Source organism: Pteropus vampyrus, unplaced genomic scaffold, assembly GCF_000151845.1.
Source record: "Pteropus vampyrus isolate Shadow unplaced genomic scaffold, Pvam_2.0 Scaffold137, whole genome shotgun sequence".
In the NCBI taxonomy this organism is placed as follows: domain Eukaryota; kingdom Metazoa; phylum Chordata; class Mammalia; order Chiroptera; family Pteropodidae; genus Pteropus; species Pteropus vampyrus.
This window is the reverse complement of record NW_011888918.1, coordinates 2,909,756-2,924,194: the sequence shown is the minus strand read 5'-3', so window position 1 is coordinate 2,924,194 and position 14,439 is coordinate 2,909,756. Positions and strand designations below refer to the sequence as shown.

At 45.7% G+C, this 14,439-nt stretch overlaps 1 protein-coding gene across 1 annotated transcript in view; it reads right to left on the bottom strand.

Moving 5' to 3' along the window:
* CACNA2D4 (calcium voltage-gated channel auxiliary subunit alpha2delta 4) overlaps positions 1-14,439 on the bottom strand; it is a 130,294-nt gene that overhangs the window by 40,832 nt on the left and 75,023 nt on the right. The window contains exons 24-26 of the mRNA XM_011367884.2: positions 9,738-9,833; positions 7,504-7,631; positions 3,501-3,581 (exon numbers count right to left, since the gene is read on the bottom strand). Coding sequence (XP_011366186.1) covers positions 3,501-3,581; positions 7,504-7,631; positions 9,738-9,833 — 305 coding nt within the window. The remainder of the gene's footprint in view (positions 1-3,500; positions 3,582-7,503; positions 7,632-9,737; positions 9,834-14,439) is intronic.

The window sequence follows — 14,439 nt, the reverse complement described above, 5'->3', positions numbered from 1 at the left end:
AGGCAGTCTTCCTTCTTTTGGTTTGCCAGCTGAAACCAGATCTAGGGATGTCCTAAAGGGAAAGGGGGGAGGGGTGGGCATTGTCAACGGTCTATCTTCATCCTGAGACAGAAGATTTTTAAAGGCAAAATTATATTTCTGGTTTGTTGTTTCAGAAGACCAATAAAGACTGTATTTTCCTATGTACTTCCTGGTTTCCTGAGGTGGGGAGGGGATGTGGGTGCTGGGGGAGTGGCTTCCTGCCCACTCACCTCCCAAGCAGATGTGCAAAGTACTGCTGGGTGTCACCCCAATGTCCAGAACTCCATAAGAGGTGGGAGCCTCCTGCCCGAGGCCTTGCCTTGGGGAGCCACCGGGAGAGAGTGGAGGGCCAAGTTCTGGATTAGAACAGATAATACAGCTGAGCATGGTAAGCTCACCCATGTGCTGGCCTGACAGCAGGATATGCGAGCCTCAGGCTGGTGGCTGTGAAGTGAAGAAGTGGAGGTGGAGACCTATCACTGTTCTGTGCCCTGGGGGTGCTCATTCACCCTAGCTTAGTGAACCTGCCCTGGCAGCCAAGGGCAGATGGGCTCATGAGTCAGGAAGGCATACATCTGCCCAGAGGACCCCACTGTGTAATAGGGGGCGGGAGGGGGGAAGGCTCCCTAAGAGTGGGTAGGGGACTTCTCTGCTGACTGGGTTTCATCAGCTTGGGTGAGGTTAAGGGGTTTGCTGACATGAAAGAGGAGCCCATTTCACCTATTATCATCTTGCATTTTCAAGACCAACTTTAGAAACAGGCAGATGACATTCTGGGTTTACAGACAGGATCCCTTCAGTAGGTAGGGAATCAGGCTTACAGACTGGAGGGCTGGGGATGGGGGGACCAGGAGAAGAGATGAGTGAGAGTGAGGCCAGGGTCGCTTGTCCACCCAAAGCCCAAGTGACCCACCTCCAGGTCTGGACTAGCCTCTGGCTGACTGGGCTGGGCTATATGGTCTGTTGTCTTCAGAAACCAAAGTGGAATTTTCCCCTTCCCAGGAGGCTTCCTTCCGATGGCACCCCAGTGAACTGGAGCAAACCCCAGGGAGAAGGGAACCCCTGGGGTCTCCATTCCTGGAGCTCGGCTGGGCTCCTGGCAGAACTGGGCTGTTCCTCTTTCTAGGTGGTGATTACTGTGGAGTGTTGCCCCGCTGTAACCGTAACAGTTATGGCAGACCTGAGAACAAAGACTTCCTTAAACCCCACTGCAGAAGCAGAGGACAGGGTCGTTCACAAGCCTGGCACAGGTCTGGGCAATGCACAGATATGTTACTCAGGTTGTCCTGAGTATGCATATGAGGCCTGATGGTGAGGCCCGTTCATACATGGGTGGAACTCTAAAGAGAGACACCTCGTGCAGCTCCAGACAGCAGGCCTAATGCGCGAAGGTCTCTGTCAGGGGCACATGTATATTGTAGAACATGTGTTAGAGAAACACACTTGCAGGTTATGGTGTCACCATCATTCTGTTTGGCAATGTTCCCCAACTAGGGCCTGGAGGGTGCGGAGGATTGGAGATAGATCCTGATAAAAGAGTTAGATTTCTAGAAATTTTGTATAAACAGCTTAGGGATAAAAACGATCCCTCCTCATTCATCTGCCCTCCTGTATGAACCCACGGCATAATACACACATTTCCTGACACGCAGCTGGCCTCTGTAGCTGGTCCGGGTGCCCTTTCCGCCTTGCTCAGAGCACAAAATTACACATGCAGCCTGCCCATCAGACACCATGCTCACCCAGCTCACATGCACATAGCGCCACCAGTTTCCAAGGGACAAAACTGCCAGGATCACAAATAAGCTGCCTACTCTGCCTTGTACTGTAGGCCCCCACTAGTCCCAGGATCAGGGAGGCTGAGTCATAAGCCAGGGAGAGGAAATTACAAAAGGAGACCAGAAAAAAGTAATAATTGAAGTATAAGGTCTCCAGTGCCTCATCCTTTTCCTGTCACATCTATGAGCCCCAGAGCATCAGAGGGATTGTCTACAGTGTGTTAAACCAGAGACACCAGGACACAGTTTCTATGGCAACCCCTCACGGCTCCAATTCAGCTCTGAGTTAAAAATGATATCAAATAATTGGAGAGTGCAGGAAAGCACAGCGAGCAGCCTGACCCCATGTCCCTTCTCTTTCCTAGACTTTCAGGTATGCAAGGGCTGGAAAGGCCCATATCATAGAGGGAGAAAAACAGGCACAGACTCAGGAGGGACCATAGAATGGTCTTTAGAGAGACAAGATTGTGGTCAAATCTTGGCCTAGAAATGGGTCTGGAATTAGCTTGCTATGGACTAAGAAAAAAATGGACAGGGTGGCACGAGTTCCCTTCCAAATGCTATAGTGGTGCATCCTAAAGACTGTCCGTGATGCAAGTGTTTCCTAATACAGAAGTTGAGCAACATCAGACCAAGTCATTCTCCTCCACCTGCTATCCCAGAGCAGAAAGCAGCCCAAGAGTCTCAGTCAGGATGGCCCTGTGCCCTCCTTGAGACAGGAAGAGAGAGTTGGACCACCTGACCCCAGCCTGCTCCTCCATCCCCTTTGCCCTGAATTCACCCTGGGGGAAGGAGGTGCACTGATCCTGCCTGCTCTGCCCTACTCCAGCTTTGGAGTCCCCAGGGAAGCAGGACAGGTGCTTAATTCAAGGATGCATGACGGCTGATGCTCGAGTGCCCATTGGATCACGCGACTTTTCAGAACACAGCTGGAACTGAGACATGGAAGCTGAAACCAGGATAAGGAGGCTTCATCACACGGGCCTGATAGCTCTCAGACAATGAGGCAGAAATTCCAAGGGCTTTTCTAGGCACCAAAAAACCACAGAGTCACTGGGTGTTCTCATTACATTTGGGGCAAATTGCAACACATGGTAGTGAATGCAGGGCTTAAAGACAGGTAATTTGAGTTCAAATTCTAGCTGCATTAATTATTAGTTGTGAGACTTTGGGCAAATAACTTTTCTGTGCTTAGTTTCTTCATCTGTAAAATGGAGCCAAAAATCTTGGCTTCCCTGGATCACCCTAAAGACGGCATGAAGATGTGCATGGAAAGCAGACTCCTAAGTGCCTGGCACATGCTGAGAACACTTATTAAGGTCTAACTTTAGGATTTGAGTCACAGTCCAGTTTTTTCTTCGAAGGGGCACTAGACCCACAGGGTGGAAAGGGAAGAGGCATGCAGAAGTATGGAAAGGAGGTCTAAGTTGCAGTCTCTGACCTTCAGTAGATCTCTCAACCTATATGGACTTTATTTTACATACTTCCCAAATCCTTTTAGACCTAAGGTTTTACTCTTTTATAAACACAATTACTTGGGGAGACCTCATTACCCTCAGTCCCACATTTCACCTGGGAAAACTTAGAGCTGAGGACTACACCCCAGACCATAGGCAGGGGCCCCCTGCTGTTACCATGTGCCTTATTCTTAACATTGACTCACAACTTCCTGGCCTCAGCAGCACAAAGGGCAGCTCCTACCTGCAGCAATGGCTGTCTTCTTATCCACTGTCACTGCCACAGCTGTGCTCGCTGTTACTACCACCGGCTCGCCCGGACTTTCTAGGGAAACAAAAATTGCCAAGTCACTTTCTTAGCAGCTGGGGAAGAGCAGTGGTTGGGACAGGCTGAGAAGACAAGTATAAATACCAGGAGAGGACATTTCTTGAACAACTGAGGGGGCTGTTAGGGGAAGTTGTTGCTGTGACAACTGTGTTACCACCAACCACTGGTCTTGGCAGAGCGCTGGCTCCTTTCTGTGCAGATCTGAACCTGCCAGATAAATATGTTGTGGCCCCTGGCCACTCGGACAATGCAGTGTCACCAGACACTGAGTTTTCTTTGTCTCAGGGCAGCAAACCTGTCTGCTTGCTGCTGTCTCACTGGAACGCAGGGATGCTGCTGTGACTGTCCTTTTGGCATGTGTTCCACCGAGAAGACTTGTGTTGCATCAGATGATTCTTTCTAGCAGAAGGACAGGCTGCATTCCAGGATTCGGTGGTGGCTGATTCTGGATCGTCCTTCATCGGTCACATGAGTCAGGGTGACACTGACAGCCCCTTCAGGAAGCCAGACACTAGGGCTGCATCAGGCACAGAAAGCTGGCTGGCGTCTGACACATCTGAGGCACTCCATAAATCTTGGTCATTGGTGGCCCCCCTGCCACCACCACAGTGTCCTTCAGTCATGTCTTTCACTCACTTTGCAGCTTGTTACCACACTTTTAGGGGTCTCTGCCAGGCTCCTGAAGGGCAGGAGTTGCTTTTCCACCTCTTTTAGGAGATCGGGTCAACGTAGGAGCAGGACATAGATGGCAGTTTCAGCTCTGCATTAAAACAGAGCTTTCTGGCCCTGAGCTGGTGCAGGCTAGTACATGACCTTGGGCTTCTTAATTTTCCTCTGTCCATGCAGGAGTCCCCAGCCCCCGGGCCACAGACTGGTACTGGTCCGTGGCCTGTTAGGAACCAGGCCACACAGCAGGAGGTGAGCAGTGGGCCAGAGAGCGAAGCTTCATCTGTATTTGCAGCCACTCCCCAGCGCTAGCATCACCACCTCAGCGCCATCTCAGATCATCAGGCATCAGATTCTCAGAGGAGCACCGGTCCCTCAAAAAGGTTGGGGACTGCTGCGTCCAAGGACCTGGATTAGCTTTTCAAAGCACTCTTGTCCTATAGGTCAAGTTCCATTATTAAAAAAATCCAAGAAAGGAGCAAATTTTATCATGTGTTCTTTTGTTAGACTGTCATTATACCAAATGTTGAAACAAATGGGTCATGAAAGTCTTGTTGTGTGGAGATTGTTATTACAGTGTCAGTTGTAATGAAACTTAAACTGCTCATTTCTCATATCTGCTATTTTGCTGAGATTATCCATCTCACTTTGCTATAATCAGATATTCCACAGAAATTTAAAATTACTCTGATTCTAGGGACTTACGACATGTGAGGTTGTCCTCAATTGTAGGAATTTGCCAAGGGACTACAACGGACACAAGTCAGCTTCCTCACCATGCTCCTAGAAATGTCTGGATGATACCGATATGGATGACCCCTCTGCAGTGTTCTCCAGGCCAGCAGGTCTGGGACAGACCTTTCATTGTATGTGTGCTCTATAGGCTTGTAGGAGACATCCAAGTGAAAATGTGGGGGCCCTAATGACACAGTCTCTGGAGGCATCAGAAATTTCAGCACCTAGGTCTCCTTGCAGCTACGTGGTCCAGCACCTGGGGTGAACGAGCAGGCTACCAGCTGCTGGCGAGGTCAGGCCCAGGGGCTGTGGAAGCGAAAATAACAGGCCCAAGTCGCCTGGGCACTGGCAAGACTCTGTTCTATGCAGGCAGGTTTCTCAGGCTCTGACAAAAGACAGCTCCATGTGGGCAGAGCTCAGTCCACCAGGCCCAGGCAAAGGGCAACGGAGTCAGCCTGGAGAGGCAGATCCTGAGCTGACTCCTCTGCCTCTAGGGGCACCCCCTCCCTTTGAAATGAAAATGTTGTTGTTTTCTTTGAGGGAGAATGGGGGTGTGCAGAGGTGTCCACGTGTCCCTAAGCATATGCATGAGTTAAGCCAGTAAGTGAGGGTGTGAAAAGGGAGCAAGCTCCTACCTCCCAACTCAACGGTCCCTCTTTTTTGGGTTGCCAGCTTCCCCCTCTTCTCCTTGTGGCTCATTTCCCACCCACCCACCCTCCTACCTCACAGCCACAAAAAGCTCCCCCAGCAGCCAGCAGGCACGTCCCAGTGACAATGCTGGCAGGAGAGACCCTATCACCTTGGGCTGGGGACAGGGGCCAGGGCCTCATCCCAGAGAACCTCCCCAGGAGCCCCTGGTGCTGCTGTAGTGCCAAGGTGGTGCCAGGAAGGAAGAGCTGCTTCATTCTGGCTCCGATGGGCAGTGTGGCAAGGGGAGCTTAACCTTGGCTTTGAGAACCTCCCTCTCAGCTTTCACTGGGAATGACGGCACTCACTGTCACCCTCCCCTTCCTGCCTTCCACTCGGTTCAGTAACAGAGCCCAGACTTTGGTGAGCGGACTTGAATTTAGGCTGGCTCTGTGGTTCCCTAGCTGTGTAATCCTGGGCAAGACACAGAACCTCTCTGAGTCTCGGATTCTCCCTGTGTAAGAAGAGGGAGAATAACCACTTATCTTGTAGGGTTGTGCAGATTAAGTGTGTTATGTGCAGAAAAGCATTTTGTAAAACACATTAACGATACATTGAGTGGAAGGAACTGGCATAAGAGGAAGATGTGGGCTTAAGCACAAGGAGAAGAAGACACCCAGAGGGCAGAGAGGGGACCCCTCCTCATTGCCGCAGCCCCAGAGGGCCTCCCCGGCTGTCAGCTCAGGGTGTTTCTCTATCAGGAAACCAAAGGATGGTTTTAGTGGAAGTGGTGGCTGGGAGGGTTTGGTGGGGGGCTGTCAAAGAGGCCGTGCAATCCTAATTCCAATCTACTCCCGCACTTCCCTCTCCTTTCTCATGGCTCCCATTGTCCCTCCTCCTTTTTCTCTTCCTCATCTCACTCTGACCTGAGTGTGGATACTTTCCAGGGCCCCTTGCTCCACCGTGCTAAGGTCAGGCTACCCCAGAGGTGACCGGTGGAGAGCTCGCTCTGGCAGCGCCCTTGGAGGCCTGGACAACCCTTCTGCCTCTCTAGGCCATGGTCTCTTCACATGTATATCTAGTGGGTGAGGTTCTCTTTCTGTTCTAAATGTTCTACTGTTTTCTTGGTGCTCTGTTAAAATCACTTAATTTTTCTTTTTTGGGTCATTTTTCAGAGTGTGGGCTGGGGGCTGGGAGTTGGGTACCCACGGCTCTGAAACACTTCCTGGTCCTTGGACCAGTGGGGTTTGCTGGCTTGGTCCTTGGGGCCCACCTTTGGCCACCCTGCCTCTTACTCTTCAAGCCCCCAGTGGCCTGCCAGGGGGAGGCACCCCATTATTACTGGGAATTTCTGAGGAGCAGGCCGGGAGCTCATTGTTGCTGTTCCTGGGAGACCCCAGGGAGTGGAACCCAGGCTGCTTCCCCTGTTTGTGAAGAGCTGTGGGGGGGCGGTAGCTCAGAAAGTATGACAGTCCCAGATGGAACAAGTGTTACTTTCATCTGGGTGGTTTAAGGAACTTTCAGAGATACTCAGATGTTTAGAAATAGAAGAATCTTAGAGATGAACTCATCCCATATTCTCCTATTTGGAATTTGGGCTAGAATTCAGCTCTTCTTGACTTTTGGTCAAATCTTTTTCCTTCGTTTCATGCTGGATTTTAACTGCCAACTTTGACTGCTGGCCGGAGAACATAGCGACCTGCCTCATATGCAAGGCAGAGACCAGCCAAGCGGTAAAGCCCCAGTGAGCTTTCTCAAGTCACTGTCACGTGTCAGGAGGAGAGTAAGGAGGCAACCTGGAGGTCAGGAGTTCTGCCCCATATCACTAAGAGCGCAGGAGGAGCGGGGCACCCTGGTCCCCCTGGGCCCCGGAGCACAAGGGCGTGATTACCTGGTCCTTCTGCCAAACGGAGATTGAAGACAAAGCTGCCGGCGGGCTGCTCAGCGGCCTGGCGGTACCACAGAGGGAAGTGGTCCATGGTGAACATGCTGGCCTCATCTTCAGGGGTCAGGAACTTCCTGCAAGGAGAAAGATTTGGTTTCTCCTCCAAATCTGGGAACATGTTCATCCCCTACTTCTTTTCAAACACTGTCATCTTGTCCGGGCCAAGGCAGTGATTCCCCTCTGCTTTGGTGAAGCTGCAGGTAGAAAATATTGGCTCCTAAACTGCTATTGCCGACAACGTCCCCAGAATCAACTGCTATTGCATCTGATGACTGGCACATTAGTAAGGAGGAGAGGTGTGGGGCCTGTATTACAAAAGAATACTTTCCATTTTTATGTAAACTTCTTTGCCTGTAGGGTTTATTTCTTTTGAATATAGCCTAATTTCTTTTTGTCTGCCTAATTAGTATGTCTGAGTAAGGAAATTATATAGTTAACTCCTTCGCTGAGCTAATATACTAGCATAAATTCTCCCAAATGGTCACTTCAAAAGTTATTGCCTCTAGGTTTTAGAATGCATTATGAGTTTTCTTTTTTTTGAGCAGCTTTACCTTGCTAATTATAGTTTTGCATTCCCTGAGCACACACCAGCCGGCAGAAGGGAGTGCTGGTCCAGGAGCAGAGTGGGAGGCAGGGAGAAGCTGGTGGGGTTAGAAATGTTCCTGTGGACAGCCTACAAGTGGGTAGTTGAGGGATTTTAAGACTGCCTGGCCTGCATGCCCCAGGAGCCAACCTGCCTGTTGCACAATTCCTGGGCTTCCAGTCACATCATGATTTAGGTAAAGGGAACCCCCTGGAGTTGTGTGGTGCATGTGCGACTGGCTGTCCCTGACTTGAGAAGGTCTGTCTGCATGAGATTTTTCTTTTCCATTCTTAGAAGGCTTTTAGAGAGGATGCAGGGGAATGCCGTGATGCTTTCCCCCTTCACACTGCCCGGTGTGGTTCCCTGGTGCAACGGACATGTGATTTTCTGATCAGGGTGCAGCTTAAGGGGATGAGGAAGTACAAGTGGGTAGAATAATTGGGAGGAAAGTTCCCCACACAGTTCAAGGTCAAGGGTGAACCCACAGTTTACCCACCAGTCCAATCTGTCTAAGTTATTTGCTTCGTCTCTGATGGGGCCATGAGAAAGGTCAGCAAAGCAGCTTGCTTCTCTCTTTTTCTATTTCTCAGGGAGTGAGGGGAGGTGGGAAGAGGAAAGAGCAACTTAATTTGTTTTCTTAGAAAGCCTCAGCTTTCTAGCAAGCATGGATCTGTCAGAGTCCTGGAAGAAACTCAAAGATGGCGCTCCATAGCTAAGTGCTCTTGGATTTAGTGGGAGGAGCAGCCAGTGGGTGGGAGGTGAGGACTGAGGGGTCAAGTCTGTTCAGGAGCCCCCTCAGGTTTTCTCCTCCGGAAGCCTGGTGCCCTTCAGCTATTTGAGTCTCGTGGTTTGCAGAGCACAGGTGGCTCTGCTACCCCCTCCCACTGCCAGAACCCTCCTCTGGGTCCCCACCCTCCCTCTGCTATAACACTTGGTGGGGAGGAAACCAGGTGGCAGGTGCCTGGGCATAGCAGGATTCTCCCAGAATCTGGGCTTTGCTTGGAGCAGGATTTTTCAGTCTTAGCATTACTGAGATTTATGGCCAGATGATTGTTGTAGGGGCTGTCCTGCATGCTGCAGGACATTTAGAAGCATCCCTGGTCTCCACTCTCTAGATGACAGTAACAATCTCCCCCCCCGCCCCCCTCCTCCCTATGTCGTGACAACCAAAAATGTCTCCAGACATTGCTCAATGTCCCTGGGGTGGGGTAAATCTCCCCCAGTTGATAATTTCTGGCTTAGGGCATGGGTAAAGTATCAACAAAAGAGGGGACACAGCCAGAAGATTTAACCTGTCACATAGAGACCCTTCTTCCTGGGGGAAAACATTTTCTAGGTTTCTGAGGAAGTGATGAACTCTTCCAAACTCAACGTCTTGGTGGCTCTCTTGCTTGATTGGGCTGCCCTCCCTCCTCTCCCAAGGTCACCTCCAGGTGTGTCTAAGCCTGGGAGGAAGGGTTACTTTTAGGACCCTCTCACTCTGTAAACCCAACCCTTCCACCCTACCTGCACTCCAGGAGTCCACATCCCTGCCTGACCACATGCCACAGGAGCACCCTACAGGGATCCCGCTCCTGGGCACCCAGCAGGAACTCACTTGTCAGAGACCTTCTCGGAGCCCACGAACAAGGTGCTTCTGAGGAGGCCAGCCCGGGTGCCCAGGAAGGCCACGTCTGCCACATGTTCGGACTCCCTGTGAGGCAGATAGAGCAAGTGTCACCACCATGCAGCACAGTGGCAGGTTCAGGAGAAGGGCATGGAGAGCATGGGAAGACTCGAAGGCCTCTTCCAGCACCTGATCCCATCTGACTGGGGATGGGGAGTGGGGAATCAATCTGGCTCCCCTGGCCAGCACTTCCCCTTGTTAATGAGATCCCCTGGTCCTCTGACTCTCCACTTTTTAAGATCTAGCTCCTAATTTGTCCACTCAGTGTTTGGAGGAGTCGGCTGTGGAAGACAGAGGAAATTCAGGAAGAGAGATTTTGTTTTGGGAACTAAGGAATAGTAACTTCTCATGACCAATGCATACATGGCACCTTACAGTTTCAAAGCCCTTTTCACATATTTACCTTATTATGAAATGTGAAAGGAGGAGGAATGGACATCCACCTAAGAGAAGTCCAGTGGACTTCATAAACTTGACAAGATTTGAAAAAAAAATCATCTGCTAGCTGGAAGGTAACTAATTTTTCTCAAGATCTCAAAGCTATACTGTTTTGACAGCAGTCATCACCTTTCTTTGAATTTCAGCTTTATTGAAGTGTAATTGACATAAAATTGTAAGATATTTTAAGTGTGCATTGTGGCGATTTGATATACATATGCATTGTGAAAGAATTCCTTCATCTAGTTAGTTAACATATCTATCACCTCACATATTTATCTGTTTGTGTGTGCGTGTTTAAGTTCTACTCTCTTAGCAAATTTCAATTATACAATTCAGTATTATCACCATAGTCATCATGTTAGACATTAGATACTCAGACCTTATTTATCTTATAGTGGAAAGTTTGAACCCTATATCAACCTCTCCCTACTTTCCCCACCCCTTGGCAATTACTTTTCTACTTTCTGTTTTTATGTTTCACTTTTTTTTAGATTCTACATATCTGGCTTATTTCACCTAGCATAATGCCCTCAAGGTCCATCCATGTTGTTACAAATGGCAGCATTTCCTTCTTTTTCATGGCTGAATAATATGCCATTATATACACCTAGAAGTGGGGTTGCTGGGTCATATAGTAGTTCTATTTTTAATTTATTGAGGAACCTCTATACTGTTTTCCATAGTGGCTGCACTAATTTATATTCCCATCAACAGTGCCGACACTTGTTATCTCTTGTCTTTCTGATGACATTCTAACAAGGGTGAAGTGATATTTCATTGTGTTTTTGATTTGCATTTCCCTGATGACTAGTGATGTCAAGCACCTTTTCATGTACTTGCTGGCCATTTGTAGGTCACCTTTGGAAAGATGTCTATTCTGATCTTCTACTCTTTTTAAAAAAAAATCAGATTGTTTTATTTGCTGTTAAGTTGTATGAGTTCTTTATTTTGGATATTAATTCCTTATGAGATATATGATGTGCAAATATTTTTTCCCATTCAGTAGGCTGCCTTTTCATTTTGTAATGGTTTTCTTTGCTGTGTAGAAGCTTTTCGCTTGTCTATTTTTGCTTTAGTTTCCTTTGCTTTTAGTGTCAAACCCAAAAAAATCATTGCCAAGATCTATGTCAAAGAGCTTACCCCCATGTTTTCTTCTAGGAGTTTTATAGTTTTAAGTCTTATGTTCAAGTCTTTAATACATTTTGAGTTGATTTTTATGATTGGGGTAAGATAGTGGTTGAATTTCATTCTTTTGCATGTAGCTGTCCAGTTTTCCCAAAATCATCTGTTGAAGAGACTATTCTTTACCCACTGTATATTTTTGGCTCCTTTGTTGTAAATTAACTGACCACATACGTGTGGGTTTATTTCTGGACTCTATTCTGTTCCATTGATCTAAGTGTTTGTTTTTATGCCATTATCACACTGTTTTGATTGCTCTAGCTTTGTAATATATTTTGAAATCTGAACGTGTGAGGCCCCTGGTTTGGTTCTTTCTTAAAATTGCTTTGGCTTTTTGGGGTCTTTTGGGGTTGTTTCATATAAAATTTCTGATTGTTCTATTTCTGTAAAAAAAGTCATTGGAATTCTAATAGAGAGTGCATTTAATCTGTAGATTGTTCTGGGTAGTATGAGCATGGAATATTTTTCTCATTTATTTGTATCTTCTTCAATTTCTTTCTTCAATGTCCTATAGTTTTCAGTGTACAGGTCTTTAACCTCCTTGGTTAAGTTTATTCCTAGGCGTTTTATTCTCTTGATGCAATTATAAATGGAATTGTTTTTTTAACTTCTCTTTTTGATAGTTTGTTATTAGTGTGCAGAAGCAAAACTGATTTTTGTATATTGATATTATATCCTGTAACTCTACTAAATTTATTAGCTCTAGCAAGTTTTTTTTTTGTGTGTGGTCTTCAAGGGTTTCTCTTTATAATATCACATCATCTGTAAATAGAATAATTTTTACTTCTTCCTTTCCAATTTAGATAACTTTTCTTTTCTTTTTCCTGCCTAATTGTTTTGGCTAGGACTGCCACTACTATGTTGAATAACAGTGGTGAGAGTGGGTAATCTTGTCTTGTTCCTGATCTTAGGCGAAAAGCTTTTAGCTGTTCACCATTTTTCTTGTTAAACATGCTGGCAGCTGTGGGCATGTCATATATGGCTTTATTTTATCACTTCTAACTTTATTAATATTCTTGCTTCTAGCCCAATTTATTGCAGTCTATTATTCAGTTTCTCTTAGTGCCTGGATTGGTGATTTTAGTGAGTGTATAAGGTAGCCAAGACCCAAAGCATTGACAAAGGGAAGCATTTTTCCATCAAAGTTCAACTGTGTGGCTGTTGGGGGTTTCCCTAATAGAATTCTGTGATGGAGGCTGCACCATGCAATGTCAACTGATAGGACCTGGTGCTGGGTTAAAACCCTTGGTCTACAGTCTGTAAAATCACTGAGGAAAGGGTCTTGAGATGCATATGGGACACACTCTGAATACACTCTGTTTATTTACCAGTTTTTAGAATTATAAGTTGGTTTTTCCTAACATCTTCCAAGTCTTTTTTTTTTCAGTATCATTATGAACACAGAGTTTTAAATATATTTAATATATTTTAATTCATTGCACTCATTGTTACTTTTGCTGCTCTAATTGTCTTGCCTTTGTCCAATGAGAGCTTCTTCAGGTTGGCTCTGGGGTCCTGTTGGCACAACCTCATTAGTCTTTAGTAACTTCTTGCTTCCTGGTATGACAAGATGCTCCCAACTCATTTTGTACATTTCCTGTCCTTGTCCTGGAATCAGACATTTCTCCAAGGATCACCACTCGTTTTAATGAGGACGTTAGTGTGGACATCGAAAGTTCACAATCCAGATCTGGGGTGCTCATTGAAGTTGGGCCTTTTAATGGGCAGAGTGGGGGTACTCTTTGTATTTCTTTCAGAGAAAATACATTGTGAGCTCACTGACATTTTCTATTCACATGTAGCATTACATCTAAACTTCTTTTATTTTAAAAGTTTGCATCTTTTTTCTCTTTTGCTGAAAATACTAGTTCCTAATTATATTAACATAATACTATTTGCTCTATTGATCTATATAGTTTGAGAATAACAGTGCCAATATTGTTTCTAGCAATGTGGTTATTGAACATAGTTTAAGATTTTATTTATTTAGTGTTTATAATTCTGTATTTTCAAGTTCCTTGAAAGAATTCACCTATGTGTGGTTGTTTCATGAACTTGACACATAGATAAGCTTATCTGTTTCATTTGCGTTCAATTTCTAGAGCTTATATTTTAAAATTTAATTTTGTTTTATAATGATATAAAGCATTTATGTGGTTCCAAAGTCAAATATGAAGAATAAGGCATATTCAGAAGTCTGTCTCTGTCTCTATCCCCTTGTTCTTCTACTCTTCCTATAAGTAACATTTTTTTATTTGCTTGATTATTGTTCCATTAAAAATATGTATACGTATAGATGTATAGATATGTGTAAATAACTATGAAAATGTATTTGCTTTTCCTTTTTTTTAGATAAACAGTGGGGGTATTATACAGACTTTTCTCCATTGCTAAGATCATTCCATAACAGAGGTATTTCTCAAATTTTCTCAAACTTTTATTTTTAATTTATTTTTCAATTATAGTTGACATACTATATTATATTAGTTTCAGATGAACAACATAGTGATTACACATTTACATACCTTGTGAAGTAATCACCATGGTAAGTCTAGTACCCATCTGGCACCATATATAGTTATTACAATATTATTGACTATATTTGTATACTTTACACTCCTGTGACTATTTTTATAACCGGCAATTTGTACTTCTTAATTCCCTTCACCTTTTTTCCCATCCCCCCAACCTCCCTTCCATAGGGCAACCATCAGTTTGTTCTCTGTATCTATGAGTTTCTATTTCGTTTGTTCATTTATTTTGTTTTTTAGGTTCCACATATAAGTGAAATCATATGGTATTTGTCTTTCTCTGACTTATTTCACTTAGCACCATACCCTCTCAGTCTATCCATGTTGTTGCAAATGGCAAGATTTTATTCTTTTTTAACGGCTGAGTAATATTCCATTGTATATATGTACTACATCTTTATCTATTTGTTTATCAATGAACACCTAGATTGCTTTTATAACTTAGCTATTGTAAATAATGCTGCAATGAACATAGAGGT